We start from the raw sequence: 20831 nt of genomic DNA, 5'->3' as shown, positions 1-20831 counted from the left end.
CGCCAATGTTAGCAATACGCATTTAGCCATTTTCTATTTTAAATCTTCATTAATGCACATACTTTGTTCATTTCTGTGTGAATTAAATCAGTTATACTTAACAGTCCACACTTCTGCTTGTCCAGTACCTAGAAAGCATGAGTCTCAGAATATTCCCACTTGCTCTTTACCCCTAATTGGAATGAACAGCAATCCATGGGAAACCCGGTTGCCATTTGTTCTGAGTCAGCGGTAAAGAGTGAGTTTTTTCCAGGAGGGAGCAGCTAAGAAAGGGGAGGTGTGGGCAAGCTCTTAGTGTTCATTGTTGCTGTTGTCTTTAGGCAAAGTGGCTGTTTCCAAATTAGTTGACTTTGTGAGATACACAACTAGCCGGAGTTCTGAGGACAGCAGTCTTGAGGAGCTGTGCAACATGCTTGATCCTGATCAAAGGGACATCTCCATGGACTTGGAAACGTATCATGCCATCATGAAGGAATGGATTGACGACTGCAGGAGAAGCTGGTAACTGACGGGTCTTGCAAGTCTTCTTGGGTTGCATGCATTTAATGCACGTGACTTTGCCCAAAGTACCCATGGTCTACGACTCAGAGCTACAATTCCCAGAACCATTAATAATACCCAGGACTCTTTGGGGGAAGTAAATGCACTTTTTCAATATTTGGTTCAACATATGGTCCAATATGGGTATCAAGCAATACTGAGTACAATCCTAACTGTGACCCAGAATCACCGTTCAAGCAGGGTGCTGGAGAAGGCAATTTCATAGTTATATTTGGGGAATGATTCCTGTTATTATGTGGCTGCATAGCATTATACTTTCTGGCACAGATGCGGGTGGTGCTGTGGTCTAAACCACTGAGCCTCTTGGGCTTGCTGATCGGAAGGTTGGCGGTTCAAATCCCCGCAACGGGGTGAACTCCAGTTGTTCTGTTCCAGCTCCTGACAACCTAGCAGTTTGAAAGCACGCCAGTGCAAGTAGATAAATAGGTACTGCTGCAGCGGGAAGGTAAACAGTGTTTCCATGTGCTCTGGCACTGGTCATGGTCCTCCATGCATCAGTAGCGGTTTAGTCATTCTGGCCACATGACCTGGAAAGCTGTCTGTGGACAAATGCCGGCTCCCTTGGCCTGAAAGCGAGATGAGCGCCACAACCCCATAGTCGCCTTTGACTGGACTTAACCATCCAGGGGTCCTTTACCTTTACCTTTTTATACTTTCTGGATGTCCCATGATCATATTATAAAGTAGTTTTGTTCTGTGTTATAAATCAAGCACTGCTAGAAGTTGGTGTCGTTGTCCCCCCCCCCCCCAAAATGTATTTCTTATCAATAAACAAAATTGGTGGGGCACGAGCAAATTTTCACTCTGAAAGTGTGGCTCAGAGGAAAAAGCTTGAGAACCACTGCGGTAAATTTTGCTGGGTTTCCTTCATGTTCTGTACTCCAATGTGATATGTGTGAGAGAGAGCACAGATACGAGAACAGAAAACTTATGAGTAAGGGGAGGAAGCTGTTTGCTAGCTGAAGTGTTCAGTACTAAGTTGCTGTCCGCAATCTTGTGATTTGGGCCCAATTTTGGATTACTGGAATGGGAAGCTGCTGCAACATTACAATTAGGCAAAATGTAACACTGAGTTGGTTTTGAGCTGCTGTTGCTGTAAGCTAGAGACCTCTTCTGCGTAGTGAAATGCAGAGCTGCTCCAAGTATCCTCTGCTTCCAGCTTTTATAATTAAACGAATGGTTTGAGGAGGAATGGCGCCTCCCAGCCCCTCAAAAAATAACCACTTTGTGTTTATTTTGTTCCTTTTTTGAAACCTGTTTGTCATTAATGTTCCCACCCAATCAGGGCTCATGTATTATCACATATGATGCTGCATAGCTAAAACTGTTTTTTTGCAAGCAGTTGGGGGGTGGGGCAGAAGGGAAAATGTTTTCCGACACTGAAATAAAACTGCAAAAAAAGTGCAGAGTTTTCTCTTGCTCCTGATGAAAAGTGATTTTTGTTAAAACTCTAAATTCATGTTAAAACAGGAAATAAATATGTAGGGTGGTTTTGTTTTTGTTTTTTCATTCCAGGAAAGAACCATCTGCTACAGATACAACCAGAGAAAGGATGCCAGCAGGTATCAGCTGCTCTCTGTATTATGGAAGACTTAATTTACTGAAAAGTGTACTAGAAGCAGCATGCAACTTAAGACTTGTGGGTGCTGTCCTGTAGCTGAAAGGGGTTTGCAAATAGCCAGTGCATGCAGAGGATTAGTGAAGGGGATGCAAAGACAAATATGCTTGAGGGGGATGGATGAAGGAATCTTCTCCAGCCATGGGAGGGGAAGTGAGGGGAAGAAAATGCTCACTGTGGGTTTAAAGCGCTTGGAAAGTATTGGCTGGGATATTATTAAAGGAACTGCAAGAGGTGTGGGGAAGGTCAGGAAGGGTGGGGGGAGGGTGATGTGTTGTGTGGAGATGTCAGCAGAAAGTGAGAAAAACCCAAAATGCTCTGTACCAATGTCTGTCTCTTGAGCTGTAACAGGAAACCTCTTTTTTCAGCCAAAAGTCCTCTTGTGAGGTTGAATGTAACTTCCGGAAGCCTAGAGGCACTTGGTGGCGATGTGTCCAGAGGAGACTTGTGAGTCACTTTTAAAATATTTTTATAAGCTATTTCAGATATTAAAATTGTTATTTGAAGCAATTGGATGCATAAAAAACTGAACCCTTTTGGAATAAAAAAATGTCCAGACCCATAAATGTGAATCAATGCTTTGCTAACCAGAACTTCTTCAGAACAGGTACGAAACAGCCAATGATACATCCAGAAAGTTGTATAAAGCATATGCATATTCAAGCATAGGTGGTTCTTCTTAAATACATAACATACTATTAGAGCAAAAATCAAAGCTATGTCTCTCCCAAACCCTATATTAGCCTGCATCCAGGCTAAGCTTATGCACTCCTTGAGAGGCATCATTATCATATTCTTTTGTTCTCTGTGGCTCCCAGAGAGAAGACTAAACCGACAACTGCCTCCAAGATGGAGATTTGCAATTGAATACCTTGATCATGTGATCTAAGGTTAAACACTCACGTGTAGGAGCAGAGAGCATCAACAGTTAATCAGAGAGCTTCAGTATGCTGCAATGGAATTTTCCAATGTTAAACCCTTCAGCGATATGCATACAGAGATTAAACATTTATACTTGCTAAATTATCACTTAAAAACAAAGAGTTCTATGCTCGGCCACTTTCTAATCTGAGAGTGCGATGCTAAATCCCTTTGTAGTCACAGAGTCCCCCTCTCTTTTCAAATACGACTGACAGACAAAATCCTCTAAGTTTGATCAGCCTTTTGGAGCAGTCTCTGGTGTAGCCCATGAGACCTTTGTCATACACCACACAAACAATTTAGTCGTCTTCTGGGCCAGGAAGTGATGCCATCATAGGGCACTGGTGATGAACTACTCATGGCTACCACTGCATTGCCTTCCCCTTTTTAAAACGTTATTTGCATTAGTAGGGCACGTACCCAATCTGCAGTTTGCTGGCATTTGCAGCTGAGGGACAAGCATGGGTTGGTGGAAAGGGAAGCTTTAATGACGGGGGATTTCGAAGATATGAGAGGATTTTGGAGGAACGTAAGTTAACAGAGTGGAAAGCAGCCTCCTAACAGTGCTGTCCCTGCTACTGACTGGGAAGGGTGAGGAAATGGGGACGTCAGCATGGTGCAAAGCCACTTTTGATTGGGTGCTCAGGCCCAGAGGGCAGCTGGCTACCCACAGCTGGTGCTGGGGATGGTTGGCAGTTCAGCTAGAAAGATGCAAAAGAAATGGGAGACGTTGGGTTTTGATCTTTGAAGCTGGAACCCTCCCGTCAAAATGTGAAGAATGCAGACATGGCAGCTGATCAGGGCCTTTTGTTCCTTGTGCATCCAGGGAAACCTCTGACTTGATCACTTGTGTAGCAGATCTTCAATTCAGCAATCAGAAACTTCAAGAGGAGAACAACCAGTTGAAGACAGCTCTGGACGCCATGGAGGAGACCAACAACAGATTAGTGGAGGACAATGTGGAGCTGAATAATCAGATAAAAAGGTGGGACATTTTGGGTTGAGTCCAACTAAACCAATGCACGAGCGGAACTGCTTCTACAGGTGCAGCAGAACTCCCCCCACCCCTAAATCTTCTCCAATGGTTGGGGAAAACTTGGAGCAGTTGGGTGGAGAGGCGTGGTACTGGTCATCTTCTCCAGTGGCCATCTGGTTGGCCATCGCAGATAAGAGGTGAGCAGGAGACAAGCAGATCTTCCCTAAGCATGTCTCCTCCTGCTCGCTTGCCACCGGCACAGATGGGCAGCTGCCAGACGATGCCTGCACAGGAGATGGGCAGACAGGCAGGCAGGGCAGCAGCAGGAGGAGGGAGTTTCTGCTAACGCTTACTCCTGAGTAAGTCTGTAGGGGATCACAGTACAAGGAGGGGAGGGAGGAAGCACAGCTAGCACTCCAAGAAAGGCTGGGACCCAGAGGAAGGCCACAGTGGCGTAGCGTGGGTTGTCAGCACCCGGGGCAAGGCAAGTAATTTGCGCCCCCTAACCCGTGGATTTGTGCCCCCTAACCCGTGGATTTGCCCTAACCCCAGATGTTGCGCCCGGTGCGGCCAGCCCCCCCCCTGCACCTCCCACGCTACGCCACTGGAAGGCCACACAACAGAGGAGACCACAGAAGAGAAGATATTACTTCTTTTTTTAAAATAACTTTTTCCCTCTTTTTTTTTTTTTTAATTGATTGATAGTGTCCCCGGATTCATTGAAAAAAGTCTGGTAACCTTATTCCAAGCCCTGGAGCCAGCACTGATTTAGCAACATGGGAAGCTGTGTTATACAGCGTCAGACCATTGGTCCACCTAGTTCCATATGGGCTGTGCTGATTGGCAGAAGTTCTCCAGGGTTCGGGGCAGGAGTCTCTCTCAGTTGTACCTGGAGATGCCAGGGACTGAACCAGGGACCTTCTGCATGGAAAATGGGTGCTCGTAAACTGAGCTGCAACCCTTTCTGCTAATGGCTGCTGTCCATATTTTTATTTTGATGCCATGTCGTTGAAGCAACAGGGACAGAGCAATCCAAATGTCTTCATTTCCTCTTGCCAGATTGGAGACGGTCACTCAGAGTAGGAAAATCCTGCCAGTCTATTTTAATTTAATTTTTATTTATTTATTTCTAAAATGCCCTATAACAACAGCATGTTGCTCATCATAACAGGCTTGGTGATTTTGGTTCTTTCAGTTTCCAGCAGTCTGTGGCCCGAGTGAAAACCTTAAAAGAGGAGCTGGAGGAAGCAAAGAATAACCTTAATACTGCAGAGGAAAAAAGACTGAGAACAGCAGCCCAGAATAAGCAGCTGGTAGGTGGACTTGAACCATTTCAGACAGTGTTTATTGACTGAGGCTTAACAGTGCATTAAGGTAAAGGTAAAGGGACCCCTGACCACTAGGTTCAGTTGTGACCGACTGGGGTTGCGGCGCTCATCTTGCTTTATTGGCCGAGGGAGCCGGCATACAGCTTCCAGGTCATGTGGCCAGCATGACTAAGCCACTTCTGGCGAACCAGAGCAGCACACGGAAATGCCGTTTACCTTCACGCCGGAGCGGTACCTATTTATCTACTTGCACTTTGACATGTTTTCGAACTGCTAGGTTGGCAGGAGCTGGGACCAAGCAATGGGAGCTCACCGCGTTGCGGGGATTCGAACCGCCGACCTTCTGATCGGCAAGCCCTAGGCTCTGTGGTTTAACCCACAGCACCACCCGCGTCGCTAACAGTGCATTAAGTCCTTTGAAATTTGCACTTCTCCAAATTTCGCTGTGCAGTTCCCCAATCAAGTAATGCATACTAAAATATAATAGCTATATAAAGGTAAAGGTAAAGGTACCCCTGCCCATACGGGCCAGTCTTGACAGACTCTGGGGTTGTGCGCTCATCTCACTCTAGAGGCCGGGAGCCAGCGCTGTCCGCAGACACTTCCGGGTCACGTGGCCAGCGTGACGAAGCTGCTCTGGCGAGCCAGAGCCGCACACGGAAACGCCGTTTACCTTCCCGCTGGTAAGCGGTCCCTATTTATCTACTGGCACCCGAAGGTGCTTTCGAACTGCTAGGTTGGCAGGCGCTGGGACCGACCGAGCAGCGGGAGCGCACCCTGCCGCAGGGATTCGAACCGCCGACCTTTCGATCGGCAAGCCCTAGGCGCTGAGGCTTTAACCCACAGCGCCACCTGCGTCCCCAATAGCTATATAGTAATGTACTAAAATATACTAAATATACTAAAATATAATAGCTATATAGTAATGTAAACGACATACAAATGCACATGTCAGTGAAAACGACATACAAAAATGCATTATGTTGAGGGAAATGTGTATGTCTGACAAAATGCGTATGCAGTATTACAAATTGCACTAAAATGCTGATGAGCTTTCATAAGGACTTTATAAAAAAGAGAGCAAACTGATACACAAATGTGAAAACTGAAATTGACAGTTGTCAGTCAACCCTATTTATAGGTCACTATGTGACTTAAATCCTGCCAACCTAAGCACGCCAAAGTGCAAGTAGATAAATACTTCCAGAAGGAAGGTAAACAGCGTTTCCGTGCGCTGCTCTGGTTCGCCAGAAGCGGCTTAGTCATGCTGGCCACATGACCTGGAAGCTGTACGCCGGCTCCCTCGGCCAATAAAGCAAGATGAGCGCTGCAACCCCAGAGTCAGTCACAACTGGACCTAATGGTCAGGGGTCCTTTACCTATGTGACTTAAAGCTCTTTGGTGATTATAACCGAAGACATCCCCAATTTTCCATAAATTGAGGGCAGAGTTTTCCACAGGTGGGACGGGGAAAACATTCAATATTTACATGGTAGTTGTGTCTAGTGGCCCTGAATAACTGGGTGGGTGGGTGTATGTGTGTTGGCAGTTTCTCAAACCATCCCCCCCTTTCCTTTTTACACCAGGAAAAGGAGAATCAGTCCCTCATCATCAAGATCTCATCTCTACAAGAAGAGGCAAGTGTGAATTGCGTGCGAATTGTCTGCAGACAGTTTCATACGCTGGGAAATGTCTTGCTGGCTAGTCTTGCTGTGCATAATAAATAGCATCTGCTTTAATCCAGAATATTAGGGACACTCTGGATTCGAATGGTCTCCGGAAGAAGATCTCAGAGCTGTCAAGAAATATGGCTGAACTCCAAGTAGGTGCTTGCAACACTTATTTTCAGTGTGGGGAAGCAATGGTTCAATGCAGGGCTTCAAATGCCAAATATTTCTCCAGGACATCTATAAGCAAGATGGCAGGAGGTTTAGGGACTCTTTCTTCCTCAAGGATTAAGCATGTGTGTGCATGCGTGCTATAGGGTGCTGTGCAGTTTTTATTTTAAGATTTGTTTTTTAAGAGATGCTTCAGCTTACAGTGGTGCCCCGCAAGGCAAATGCCTCGCAAGACGAAAAACTCGCTAGACGAAAGGGTTTTCCGTTTTTCGAGGTGCTTCGCAAGACAAATTTCCCTATGGGCTTGCTTCGCAAGACGAAAACGTCTTGCGGGTTTGCTTCCTTTTTCTTAAAGCTGTTAATACCCGGGGAATCCGCGCTCCGCAAGACGAAAAAATTGCAAGACGAAGCAACTCGTGGAACGAATTAATTTTGTCTTGCGAGACACCACTGTAAATCGTCAATCAGCTTACCTGTAAGCAAATGAGCACTCTTTTTAAATCTGAGTTGCCAAACTGAAATAGGTCAGATTCCTCAATGTAAACCTTAAGTTTTTGCAATTTTGCACTCAATTTCCAAGGTAGAACGTTATGTAAAAACCATAATGAATTCACTGGCTTCTCTGACAACTAGAGCTGAAATCAACTTGCCCTTTAAAACTCTCCTGATGTCAGATATTCTGAGGACATGAATATTAGATTTTTTTATTTTATTTTAAAATTATCTGGGAGATTTTTATCCTGACATTCTATGTAGAGTATAAAAGACTGGATGGAGCTTTCTCCTGCTCTAACAGCTCCTCCTTTTGACCTGGGGGTTATATTTTATTTGTGGCATTTATGGCCCACCCAAAAAGGCTTTCAAAGCAGCACACAAAAACCAGTACTTAAGTCCCCGCAGGCTCCCAATTTAAAAAGACAGGGAAGATGAGACATCACACACAAGGAAAAGGAAACAGGAGGGAGGAGGAGAAAGCAAGATCAAGCTCCAGTTCTTAAAGTTAACAGTTTTTATAACAGGGCTGTATCGTTCTCTTCTGTGCATATTCGGTGCAGTATGCAGCTACCTCCTTCTATCAGTGCAAGGACTACGATGTGCGTAGTTGAATTTTCTCCCCCTCTTCTCTCCCTCTGCATGTCCAGCCCCCAAATCTGCTCTGGAGCATTGGGATAACCCCTAGAACAGATTTAGGTGGTGCACATGGGAAACAAGAGCAGGGACAGATCCATTGCTCAAGTGCTGATGGAACAAGTTACAGTGGTACCTTAGTTCTCAAACTTAATCCGTTCTGGAAGTCTGTTCCAAAACCAAAGCATTCCAAAACCAGGGCACACTTTCCTATAGGAAGTAAGGCAAAACGGATTAATCCGTTCCAGACTTTTAAAAACAACCCTTAAAACAGCAATTTAACATGAATTTTACTATCGAACGAGACCATTGATCCATAAAATAAAAGCAATAATCTATGTACTGTACTATAAAATAAATCAGACAGATGATGAAAATTAAAAAAAAAAAAAAAATCTTACCTGCACTGATGATAGTCATTGTTTGGATGGGGGACTTTTATCCAATTCCGCAGTTCCACAATCAATCAATCAATCAATCAGTAGCTGAACTGGGTTCCACACAGTCACAAAAACAAATTAACAGAAAAAGCCTCAGAAACAAAAACGCAAAATAAATAGCAGGAACAAAAGCACCAAACTTAATCTGTTCAACTTCTGAAATGTTTGAAAACCAAGGCATGGCTTCTGACTGGGGCAGGCGCCCCGGAAACAATAGCCGATAGCCGCATCGGATGTTTGGCTTCCGAAAAACATTCGAAAACTGGAACACTTACTTCCGAGTTTGCAGCGCTTGGGAACCAAGGCGTTTGAGAACCAAGGTACCACTGTGGTTGGATGTCTCCCTCCACTGTTTGGAAGAACAGCAAGCTCTTGATGTCAGTGGCGGTTCTCTCTCTCTTGCCCTTGATGAAGACGTAATTCATCCCCTGAAGGCCTTCCCCAGCCCCGAGATCAGGAGGAGGAACAGAGCTAGTGACAAAATCCAGGGCAGTAAGACAGGCCAGTTTTTCCTTCAGAGAGGTGGCTTGATGGAGAAACCCTCCTCCTTCATCAGTATCAACGACAGTTCATACCTTGTTGATGCTAAAGCCACCTCTGCCTTAGGGAGGAGGTGAAGTTGCGGGCTTCACAGCCCTTCCACGTGCCCAGGGGGTGGGAGGCCAGCCCCTGCACAACTGGGGGATTCCCGGCTGCATCACCCTCTGGCTGGCCAATCGGGTTGTTCTGGGGGTGTGGCCTGCCCCTTAAAAGCAGGATGCGGCCGGGGATCTCCCTCTTTGTCCACTTGCCAGCTGCTCCAGTTTTCCCACCCTTCCGCCCTTTAAAGTTTTCTTCCTTTGACCTTGCTATGGACCTCGGTTGGTCACCGTTGAGGGGCCTGGTAGTAATTTTTTCACTTGGCAAATTGGTACCAGCCACTTGGTTTTTGCCTACCTCGTAGCAAATCGTCACGACTTTCTGGGTACTGGCGGTTAGGCATTGGAAAGTTCTGTAGATGGGGAAAGGGGAGGTAGCGCCATCACCTGCCCCGCATATTGAAGGGTAGTCCGGTAAAGGATTCCGGGGGGGGGGGTGGCCCTTTCCAAAGCCTAGGGAGGTGAGGGACCCTATTGGTGACCCAGGGGGAGCTCCTAGTTGATGTGCATCACCAGGACTCCCCCTACTGGTGTTAACCCTTCCTGGACTTCAAGCAGACGGGCTGGAGTCAGATATAGTCGGTTAAGTCCAATGCCTAAGCCAATACCGCTCATCACCTGTAATCAATAAAGTTGTGGCCTTTTTTAGCCCATTAGCCTTAATAATTGTGTCATGTGTCATTATTTCTGCCTGGCAGGGGGTCAGGAACTCTCCATACAACCTGGCTTCGCCATTTTCAGCCACTCATTGGTGGCTCTCCTTCAGAGTGGCTGGTACCTGGTCGAGGAAGGAAATAATGGAATCCTAGAACCGTAGTATTGGAAGGGATCCCATAGGACATAGGGATCCATCCCCACTGCAATGGAGGAATCACAGCGTCTGAATCTGAAGCAAGGGCCCTGAGCAGGGTTGGGGAGCTCCAAACTGGCCAAGAAAGACATCTCTGGGAAGACCCAGAGTTTGAGCATTCAAGACCCTTTGCAGCCCACAACCTGCAGAGTGGATTTAAAGCATCTTCTGCACTCTGAAGCAACTTCGAGAAAGCCTCTCCTCCTTCCGGAGGGGAGGGATTGTGAGCAGGAGACGATTCCCGTGTCACGCAGGGGGCATTCTGCCCCCTGCCCTCTCATCATCGCTGGCGCGCCACGCCTCCCAGTTGGGCACCCAATCGGGTGCCACCGTGGGGGGCGTGGTTTAGCCGCTCAAATGCGGCCGCGCCAGCTCTCTCCGCCATTGCGCTTCAGATTTTCCACGAGTCACCCACCCACCACTCCCTTTAGGGCGTAGCTTCTTGCTGGGCCAAAACAAACAAGATGAATTTTAATAGGGAGAAATGTAAAGTACTGCACTTGGGCAAAAAAAATGAGAGGCACAAATACAAGATGGGTGACACCTGGCTTGAGAGCAGTACATGTGAAAAGGATCTAGGAGTCTTGGTTGACCACAAACTTGACATGAGCCAACAGTGTGACGCGGCAGCTAAAAAAGCCAATGCAATTCTGGGCTGCATCAATAGGAGTATTGCATCTAGATCAAGGGAAGTAATAGTGCCACTGTATTCTGCTCTGGTCAGACCTCACCTGGAGTACTGTGTCCAGTTCTGGGCACCACAGTTCAAGAAGGACACTGACAAACTGGAACGTGTCCAGAGGAGGACAACCAAAATGGTCAAAGGCCTGGAAACAATGCCTTATGAGGAACGGCTAAGGGAGCTGGGCATGTTTAGCTTGGAGAAGAGGAGGTTAAGGGGTGATATGATAGCCATGTTCAAATATATAAAAGGATGTCACATAGAGGAGGGAGAAAGGTTGTTTTCTGCTGCTCCAGAGAAGCGGACACGGAGCAATGGTTCCAAACTACAAGAAAAAAGATTCCACCTAAACATTAGGAAGAACTTCCTGACAGTAAGAGGTGTTCGACAGTGGAATTTGCTGCCAAGGAGTGTGGTGGAGTCTCCTTCTTTGGAGGTCTTTAAGCAGAGGCTTGACAACCATATGTCAGGAGTGCTCTGATGGTGTTTCCTGCTTGGCAGGGGGTTGGACTCGATGGCCCTTGTGGTCTCTTCCAACTCTATGATTCTATGATTCTATGCTCGACCTTGCTATGGAACCATGGTTGGTTGCCCTGGTTGCTCAGGGGGCCTGGTAGGAGTTTTTTCCAATTGGTGAATTGGCACCGGCCTCTTGGTTTTTTCCACCTACCTCGTAGCAATCGTCGCAACTTTCTTGGTATTTGGTGGTTAGGCATTGGAATGTGTTGTTGGTGTATGGAAGGGCAAGGTGTGGCCATCACCTACCCTGTCACTTATGGGTATTCCGTTAAAGGAATCCGGCAGTCGTAGATCCTGTCCGATGCCCTGTGTAGCGGGGGGGCATGGCACGACCCCTGGTGACATCAGGGGAGAGCTTATAGTTGTATTTGCATCAACAGGCTCCCCCTACTGGTGGTTAACCCCTCGTCAGAATCACCCCTCTCCGAGTGGGTGGAGTCAAATTTGCTGTGGTCCAGTGCCTCAGCCAATACCTTCTTACATGCTGTAATCAATAAAGTTGTGGCCTTTTCTTGCCCATTAACCCAATATACTGTGTCTTCATTCCCCCAAGCGGGGATGGGGTCCTTGAATCACAACACCTTTTTTTTTTTTAAGGCATAAGGCAAAACAGTAATTTCAGTTCCTCTCCTCCAGATACAAGTACACCTGTATGAAAAGACGGTGGAGAATAAAGACGCCTCCATCCTCAAGGTGAGTAGCTCTTGCGGTGCTGCAGAGACAGACTTGCTAGGCAGTGTTTTGCTGGGCCAGATGCGAAAGCCATGGGAAGATTGCTTTGGCAATGAAGGTTTAAGGATAGTGGGATTGCAGGACTGAATTTGTACATCGCACTGTAACACTGACAGCCATTTCTCCAACGGTTTGACTTTACCCCCAAAGGCACACTTCTCCATGGTCTCTTGAGACAGACAGATGTCAACCAATACCAACTTGAATAAAAGATTGGGGAGGGGGGCAGGTAAGCCCCACCCTGCCTAATCAGTCACATGATGTGATAAACGCACACCATTTGAATGGCAATGGCCATTAACTTTAGGGGCGCCTGGGTCGTTCAAATATTATATTAGGGGCCTGAAGAGCTGGCTCCTATGTACACTTACAGTGCATATTAATCAGTTGGTCCCTTACCTTTCTCGCCCTGATCTGGCGACAGTGATCCATGTGACGGTCACCTCTGGGCTTGATTATTGTAACTTACTCTACGCAGGGCTGCCCTTGAAGCTGACCCAGAAACTCCAGCAGGTGCAGAATGCCACGGTGAGGCTCCTTACAGAGTCCTTGCCGCGAGATCACATTCATCCAGTGCTTTACCAACTGCACTGGCTCCCGGTGGAGTACAGGGTCAGGTTTAAGGTGCTGGTTTCAACATTTAAAGCCCTACGCAGCCTAGGACCCACGTACCTACAGGACTGCCTCTCCTGGTATGCCCCACAGAGGACCTTAAGGTCCACAAATGACAACACTTTGGAGGTCCCAAGTCACAAGGTGGTTAGATTGGTCTCAGCTAGGGCCAGGGCCTTTTCAGTACTCGCCTCGACTTGGTGGAACGCTCTGTCACAAGAGACTAGGGCCCTGCGGGACTTGACATCTTTCTGCAGGGCCTGCAAGACAGAGCTGTTCCGCCTGGCCTTTGCTTTGGACTCAGTCTGAGCCTTATGTTTTCCCTGCCCTTACGGTTTTGATCCATGGGCTACTTTTAAAATGAGGCTGCATTTTAAATTGCATTTTAACCTATATTTTAAATTGGTTTTCTTTTCCCCTATTACGTTTTTATTTTATTTATTTTATTTTTATTTTTTTAAATAATATTTATTACTTTTAAACCTTACAAACTAGAAGAAAAAGAAAAGGAGAAAAAGAAGAAGAAAAAACAAAAGAAAGAAAAAACAATACAATACAATATATAAACAATACACCACACAACATTAACGCATTAAACTAAACAAAACAGAACAAAACAATTTAAAAACATACATCATACCATTTCAATGCCTTATCTTTCATTCCCTTGTTTCATCGACTTCCTCTCACTTCCCTTTTTGTATTCCACTTCTATTAATTGTTTCAGCAAATCCTTTCCATCTTTCACTATTTTCTGTCATATAAAATATCTTAACTTATTTTAACCTTATTTTTCATTAATACTATAATACTTATTTATGCTTAACTCCTTATAACACTTCTACTAAGGCCATATAATTTCATTCCAACATTTTTCTAACACTCATTAATTTTACCATATTTCTATAAATAAACTTTAAACTTTCTCCAATCTTCTTCCACCGTCTCTTCTCCCTGGTCTCGGATTCTGCCAGTCATTTCCGTCAATTCCATATACCGTATTTTTCGCTCTATAGGACGCACTTTTCCCCCTCCAAAAATGAAGGGGAAATGTGTGTGCTGTTCCAATGACTCACTTATCTTGCATAGTGCAATCACTAAGGCTTCTTCTGTCGACATTCTCAAGCAATCCAAGGTCAATCCCATGGTTTTCTCTTGCAGCTGGAGATTCCACCAGCCCAGCTCTTGTAACAATTTCAAAGGCTCCCTCTAGAGGGAAACAATTTCTGTTTGTATCAATCCTTTTAAGCACAGTTCAAGCAGTATAATTAGTTTCAATTTTCAGCTACTTTTACTCCTTTTTAAACGCAGAAGGAGACAATGAAGACAATGTATTTCTCTTATTTAACTAACTGTCACAGTCAATGAACTTTCCCCAAAACATCAGTCTTACTAGCAGTCCATTTCCAGGTTCAGAGCGGTGGTGATCCAACTTTCTTCACTCTCTCCTGCAGGCTTACGCGATCCAAAATTTCCCCCCTCTTCTCCTGCCTCCAAGGGGGGTTTAATGATTTTAGCCGTTGGAAGTTTAATCCTTTACATAGGACTTTCCAAGACTTTAGCTTGCAAATTCTTTGCTTCAATCTATTTACAAAAGGGGAAGGCGGACTTCCTGTTTGAAACCTCCCTGTTTCGGTGCCAAATTAAGACGTTTAAAAATCCAATTTTCCGTTCTATTCACGGGTAGTTGTTTAGAATCAAATTGTCCACAGGAAAAAGTCAGCGCTCTCTGGCAACAGCAATGCGGCTTCACTCCATGAAAGAAGTAGTCAATTCGAAGCACCGCACTGCTCACCCCACATCACTCCGGATACCCAAAACCGGGTCTCCCCGCGAGTAGGGGAGGTGCAAAAGGTCCAGCCGAATCCCACGTTCACAGGCTTCTCCCGCCTGCAATTTTTAGTGGGTCTCCACCTTTGCCGTGGCGGCCAGACCCTAAATTCCACGGAGCAAGATCCTCCCGATCAGAGGAACTCCGCCATTGCCGGAGGCGCTAACCCCATTACGTTTTTATTGTAATTTTACTGGTGATAGCCACCCTGAGCCCGGCTCCGGCCGGGGAGGGTGGGGTATAAATAAAAATTTATTATTATTATTATTATTATTATTATTATTATTATTATTATTGCAAACTCATGTTTTGAATGCCACCTTTTTCTATTTGGCCAAAACATCATCATCCATGTGCAAGGAAGGTGTATCCTTTGGCTTTGCAAGCTACAGTAGTACAAAAAAACCCAAATCACACAATGCGGTCAGAGTATGCTTAGTGGGTACAGAATGCTGAGAGTGGGAGCTGGGGGAGGAAAACAGGGGTGGTGGAGGTGGAATGGCGTATCCTGAAAGTGGGTGTGACTGGTTGGAGCACGCTGCAGCATTCTTGTTGCAGTCTCCCTTGTCCTTTCCCTGTGACCCAGTTGGCATCTTTACTTGGCCAAGCTGCGAATTAGACTGACTGTGCCCAGCACTGAGCTTTCAGAGTGGCAGAAGGGGATCTGGTTGCTGCAGGAGATTGCAAGCTCTGTGTACAATCTTCTGCAGAAAGCGACGAGCCTGAAAATGCCAGGAGCGTACCATGCAAACTTCTGCTTCCCTTCCTCTCCAGAACGCTTGTTTTGCATAGCTTTGGCTTGTTCCTTCTCCAAGCACCTGTGGCTGATTTGAATTATGTAAAAACACACCATTTGGGCACATGTTCCTGCATGTTTTAAATAATAAAACACCCCATTTAAAATAATGCTGGGCATGAATTGGCCCACGTGGAGCATCTTCCAGGATTATGGAAGCCCAGGGTGGGTGTTGGCAAGCATTTCTGCAGGTGGAAACAACTTGTTTCCTGTGTCTGAGCTTGGCTTCCTTGAGATGGAGAGCAGGGGTGGAGGGATTGTGGGTGGCAAGGATAAGGAAAGGGTTAAGCTCATCCCTCTCTGGAAATGCCACCCTCCCCTAACCTTACATTAAGGAGCCACCACAGGTGGGCCACATGTCCGTCATGCAATGTGAAATATACTCGGAGTCCTGTAGTGATTTCATGCTCTTTATTGCAGCTTGTAAAACAGAGATTGAATTGCTCCCCAAACCTTAGGCTTTTTCTATACAGTGGTACCTCGGGTACTTGTCGGGACGCAGGTGGCGCTGTGGGTTAAAGCCTCAGCGCCTAGGACTTGCCGATCGAAAGGTCGGCGGTTCGAATCCCTGCGGCGGGGTGCGCTCCCGCTGCTCGGTCCCAGCGCCTGCCAACCTAGCAGTTCGAAAGCACCTCCGGGTGCAAGTAGATAAATAGGGACCGCTTACCAGCGGGAAGGTAAACGACATTTCCGTGTGCAGCTCTGGCTCGCCAGAGCAGTGATGTCACACTGTCCACGTGACCCGGAAGTGTCTCCGGACAGCGCTGGCCCCCGGCCTCTTGAGTGAGATGGGCGCACAACCCTAGAGTCTGTCAAGACTGGCCCGTACGGGCAGGGGTACCTTTACCTTTACCTTACCTCGGGTACTTAATTCGTTCCGGAGGTCCGTTCTTAACCTGAAACAGTTCTTAACCTGAAGCACCACTTTAACTTTTTTTAATTATTATTTTTTAAAAATAATTTTTATTAATTTTCATCTTAAAAATACATATCACATCGCATTTCAGCTTTAACAAATTCTTCACTTTTGGACTTCCTTCAGCCTCTCTGATAATCATCCAAATTAAATTTTTTAATTACACATTTCTTAAATTCGCTATTGCCTTTTGGTATACCCTTTAATACCTGTTTTTCTTTTTTGCAATATTTCTTCAGCTTTTACAGAGCTTCTTTGAATGCCACCAACGTTATTTCTCTATCACTTATACCTTCCCAATACTCCACCAACTTTCCCCAGTCCTCGATAAACTTTTGGTCTCGTAGATATCTGATCTTCCCTGTCAATTTATCAAGTTCTGCATAGTCCATCAGCTTCATTCTCCACTCCTCTAGTGTTGGTACTTGTTCTTGTTTCCAGTTCTGGGCCAGTAAAATTCTTGCCGCTGTTACTGCATATTGGAAAAGTTTACAATCCTTTCTATTTACATCATTTCCTATAATTCCTAAAAGAAAAGCATCTGGTTTCTTAACAAATGTATATTTCAACATTTTCTTCAATTCATTGTAAATCAATCCCCAAAAGCTCTTCACTTTTTTACATTCCCACCACATGTGATAGAAAGTTCCATCTTTTTCTTTACATTTCCAACATTTCTTACATGTTTTATACATTTTTGCAAGTTTTACCGGTGTAATATACCACCTATACATCATTTTCATGATATTTTCTTTTAACGCTGTACATGCAGTAAATTTCATATTTACATTCCATAATTTAATCCAGTCATCCATTTGTATATTATATCCAAAGTCCCTGGCCCATTTTATCATAACCGATTTAACTTCCGAAGCACCACTTTAGCTAATGGGGCCTCCTGCTGCCGCCACGCCGCCGGAGCCCGATTTCTGTTCTTATCCTGAAGCACTATTTCTGGGTTAGCACAGTGTGTAACCTGAAGCGTATGTAACCTGAAGCGTATGTAACCCGAGGTACCACTGTACATTATTTTCACAATGAGTCCTGTCTGATTGGCTGATTCTGCTTCCCTCCTGGAACCTGATTGGTCTTTTCCTGCAAGCCAATCAGCTGTTGCATTCTAGGATCCTACTTGCCTATTGTTCTAGGATCCAAGCTTAGTACATAACACAAAGTGTCCTTTTTAACCTAAATATTAGTAAACTGCAAGAGGCTTTGTTTCAGATATTGCAGTACAATTTGTCTTCCACTTTTCCTTTGCCTTCCTCTGAAAAACAAAGAGAGGCACAAGGGTTTGAGGGTCAGGTTGGTATTCTGCAAACGAAGCCCTAAACTTGCCTGCAAAGTCTCATTCTGCAAGCACATTGGATGTATTGAGGTACAGCCTCTTTATCTGGCCCTTTGAAAAATAGGCGTGTAGTTCAAACTAGGGATTGAACTCCAAATGCAGAACCAAGTGCAGAGTGTGCTCACAAACCTGCAGCTGGTACGCAGGCTGAGACCCTATCTGCCTGCGGACTGTCTCGCAAGAGTGGTTCATGCTCTGGTTATCTCCCGCTTGGACTACTGCAATGCGCTCTACGTGGGGCTACCTTTGAAGGTGACCCGGAAACTACAACTAATCCAGAATGCGGCAGCTAGACTGGTGACTGGGGGCGGCCGCCGAGACCACATAACACCGGTCCTGAAAGACCTACATTGGCTCCCAGTACGTTTCCGAGCACAATTCAAAGTGTTGGTGCTGACCTTTAAAGCCCTAAATGGCCTCAGTCCAGTATATCTGAAGGAGCGTCTCTTCCCCCATCGTTCTGCCCGGACACTGAGGTCCAGCGCCAAGGGCCTTCTGGCGGTTCCCTCACTGCGAGAAGTGAGGCTACAGGGAACCAGGCAGAGGGCCTTCTTGGTAGTGGCGCCCGCCCTGTGGAACGCCCTCCCATCAGATGTCAAAGCGATAAACATCTACCTGACATTCAGAAGACATCTGAAGGCAGCCCTGTTCAGGGAAGTTTTTAATATGTGACATTTTAGTGTATCTTTCATCTTTGTTGGAAGCCGCCCAGAGTGGCTGGGGAAACCCAGCCAGATGGGCGGGGTACAAATAATAAATAATAATAATAATAATTGTTATTGTTATTGTTATTACTGCAGCTAGGAATCTCCCGTCTCCTGTCAACATATTCTGCATTTTCCTCTTCTTTCCTGCACCACTTAAAAATTTAAACTGGGTGCAAGCATCCAATTGCTGTCTGGACAGAATGCAGAACTTCTCCTTGTAAGCCTCACTTGGATCTCTCTCTATGTTCATTGGCAATGTCATAGAACAAGCACGATCCCAAATGAGTGCATTCAAGGCAAAGGCACATCTTTGCTCCATGTTCTTGGCCAACCAGAATGGGCGATACTGTGTCATCTGGACTAATCTCCTGGAAGTACTTTATGTGGAAGCTCATCTTCAGTGTAGAGGACTGAATAGCAATTTTCTGGACTCCTCTGAGCAGCAGAAAGTTTGAGCAAAAAAACTTTAGACTTAGAGTCTTTGTTGGGGATAGTCAGATCTCTCGATTTTAGTTTCTCATTTTTCCAGACTTGAATTCGATTTGCCAATTTCTGCATTAGTTTCTGGGGTTTTCTTATTTTTAAGCCTTCATGGAAATTAATCTGCAACTTCAACTTTTTCATGCACATTTCTCTTAATATACACATTTTTCTACACCATTTTGCCCAATGTGCACATTTTTGCAAGCCATTCCCCTTAATTCAATGAAATTTATGTTGTTGTTCACTAATACCGGCTTCCTTTCACCTAACATATGGAGTGCGCTGCACATTTTTTGGTTGCAAAACTGAATCGCAGAAATTGAAGACGCGTGAATTTGCTGGCAGATAGCTATGTTTTGGTCCATGTATTGTTTGAGGAAGTGCAGATTAGGCGAGCTTGCATTAAAATGTGAACCAAATCTCTCTCCTCCTGCAATCCTGTATCTCTTTCCAACGTACAAACTGACCATGGGAGATAGTTGGATGCATTGCTGGCTTGTAAAGCAACAGTTTCCCAAAAGTCTTCTTTCGCAGCCAGATGGAAAAGCCAGACTTCTAATCCAGGTCCAAGATGCATCCAAATGGCGAAATATCCTTACAGAGACAATGTGTGTGCAAAAACTAGTACCCATCAGCCATCAAAAGCTGTTGATGCTCCTTCAAGCAAGCATTTTCTGGCTATCACTGCCTTATTAAAAAGACCAGTCCCTCATTTTTCATGGCCGTGACAATTTTCTTTTAACTAGGCCAATCTGTTAGGAATGCTTTTTTTTTTTTTTTTTGGTATGGAGTTGGCTTCAGAAATTGTCTCAATGCCTTTAGCCTCTCTTTCTCTCTCTCTGGTCCTATACTTCTAATTCAAACACTTTCACCTGTGCAGAAGGACCTGGATATTCAGGAGCTGAAGTCGACCCTCAAGGAATACACCTCGGTAATAGAGGTACAGTTGCCATAATTTGTTTGGGAACTGGAGGTAGAAGAGGGGTGCTTTGGGGGGGGGGGTTGCTTGCAGATTTGTCTTGAGAGAGCTTTGTGTTTTTCTATAGACCCTGCGGGTGGAGAAGAACAAACTGGTGAACAACATCCAGCAAATGCAGCACGAGTTGATCTCGTGAGTATTTTTGCATTCCAAGGGGGCAAGATTCAGCGTCCTTATAATGAGAGACGCTCTTGGAGCTTCGCAGATTTAATTCTTTGACTATCCTTCTGCTAGGAACGGCTTCAACTTCCCCTTGATATACAAATTCAATAGCAGCATCCTTGAAGGGACCAACTCTTTGCACTGCGAACTGGAGCTTGCCCAAGAGCAAACGGAGGTGGGCGTTTTTAATTGTATTTTATTTTCTTCTCTCCCTTGGTTCCCCAGAGCCAGTTCCTCTAATGCACAACTGGTCAAACGCGATCGACAGGTCGACCGCTGGTTGATATACCATATTTTTCGCTCTATAAGACGCACTTTCTCCCTCCTAAAAAGTAAGGGGAAATGTGTGTGCGTCTTATGGAGCGAATGCAGGCTGCGCGGCTATTGCTGAAGCCAGAAGAGCAAGAGGGATCGGTGCGCAGTGATCCCTTTTGCTCTTCTGGCTTCTGGGATAGCCACGTAAGCCTCTTGAGCGCAGCCGGAGCGCTCCTGCCTCTTCGCTCAAGAGGATTTGCGTTGCTTTCTTGTTTCTTGCCTTCCTCCTCTAAAAACTAGGTGCGTCTTATGGTCAGGTGCGTCTTATAGTGCGAAAAAATACAGTAAGTCAATCGCAGGCTCATTTTCCTCCACTGGGGAAAAGGGGCATCTGGCCCTGCTCCCTCGCTCCTGTATCCTGTATTTCAAGAACAGAAGACGGAGTTGCCGCTGGTGGGACTACTTCTTTTTCAATCAATGGCATGTGACCCCCCCCAAAAAAAAAATTGAC

General features: G+C 45.6%; 1 protein-coding gene across 1 annotated transcript in view; it reads left to right on the top strand.

Moving 5' to 3' along the window:
- IRAG2 (inositol 1,4,5-triphosphate receptor associated 2) overlaps positions 1-20831 on the top strand; it is a gene marked incomplete at its 5' end in the record, with an annotated part of 67781 nt that overhangs the window by 3602 nt on the left and 43348 nt on the right. Inside the window, 11 exons of the mRNA XM_079992036.1 lie at positions 321-501; positions 2077-2123; positions 2548-2626; positions 3927-4085; positions 5272-5389; positions 6991-7041; positions 7149-7226; positions 12136-12192; positions 19805-19864; positions 19971-20035; positions 20138-20240. Coding sequence (XP_079848162.1) covers positions 321-501; positions 2077-2123; positions 2548-2626; positions 3927-4085; positions 5272-5389; positions 6991-7041; positions 7149-7226; positions 12136-12192; positions 19805-19864; positions 19971-20035; positions 20138-20240 — 998 coding nt within the window. The remainder of the gene's footprint in view (positions 1-320; positions 502-2076; positions 2124-2547; positions 2627-3926; positions 4086-5271; positions 5390-6990; positions 7042-7148; positions 7227-12135; positions 12193-19804; positions 19865-19970; positions 20036-20137; positions 20241-20831) is intronic.

This window comes from Podarcis cretensis (genome assembly GCF_951804945.1).
Source record: "Podarcis cretensis genome assembly, chromosome: 10".
Taxonomy (NCBI): domain Eukaryota; kingdom Metazoa; phylum Chordata; class Lepidosauria; order Squamata; family Lacertidae; genus Podarcis; species Podarcis cretensis.
Note: the sequence above shows the minus strand (reverse complement) of the source record. Positions and strands in the feature narration are given on the sequence as shown.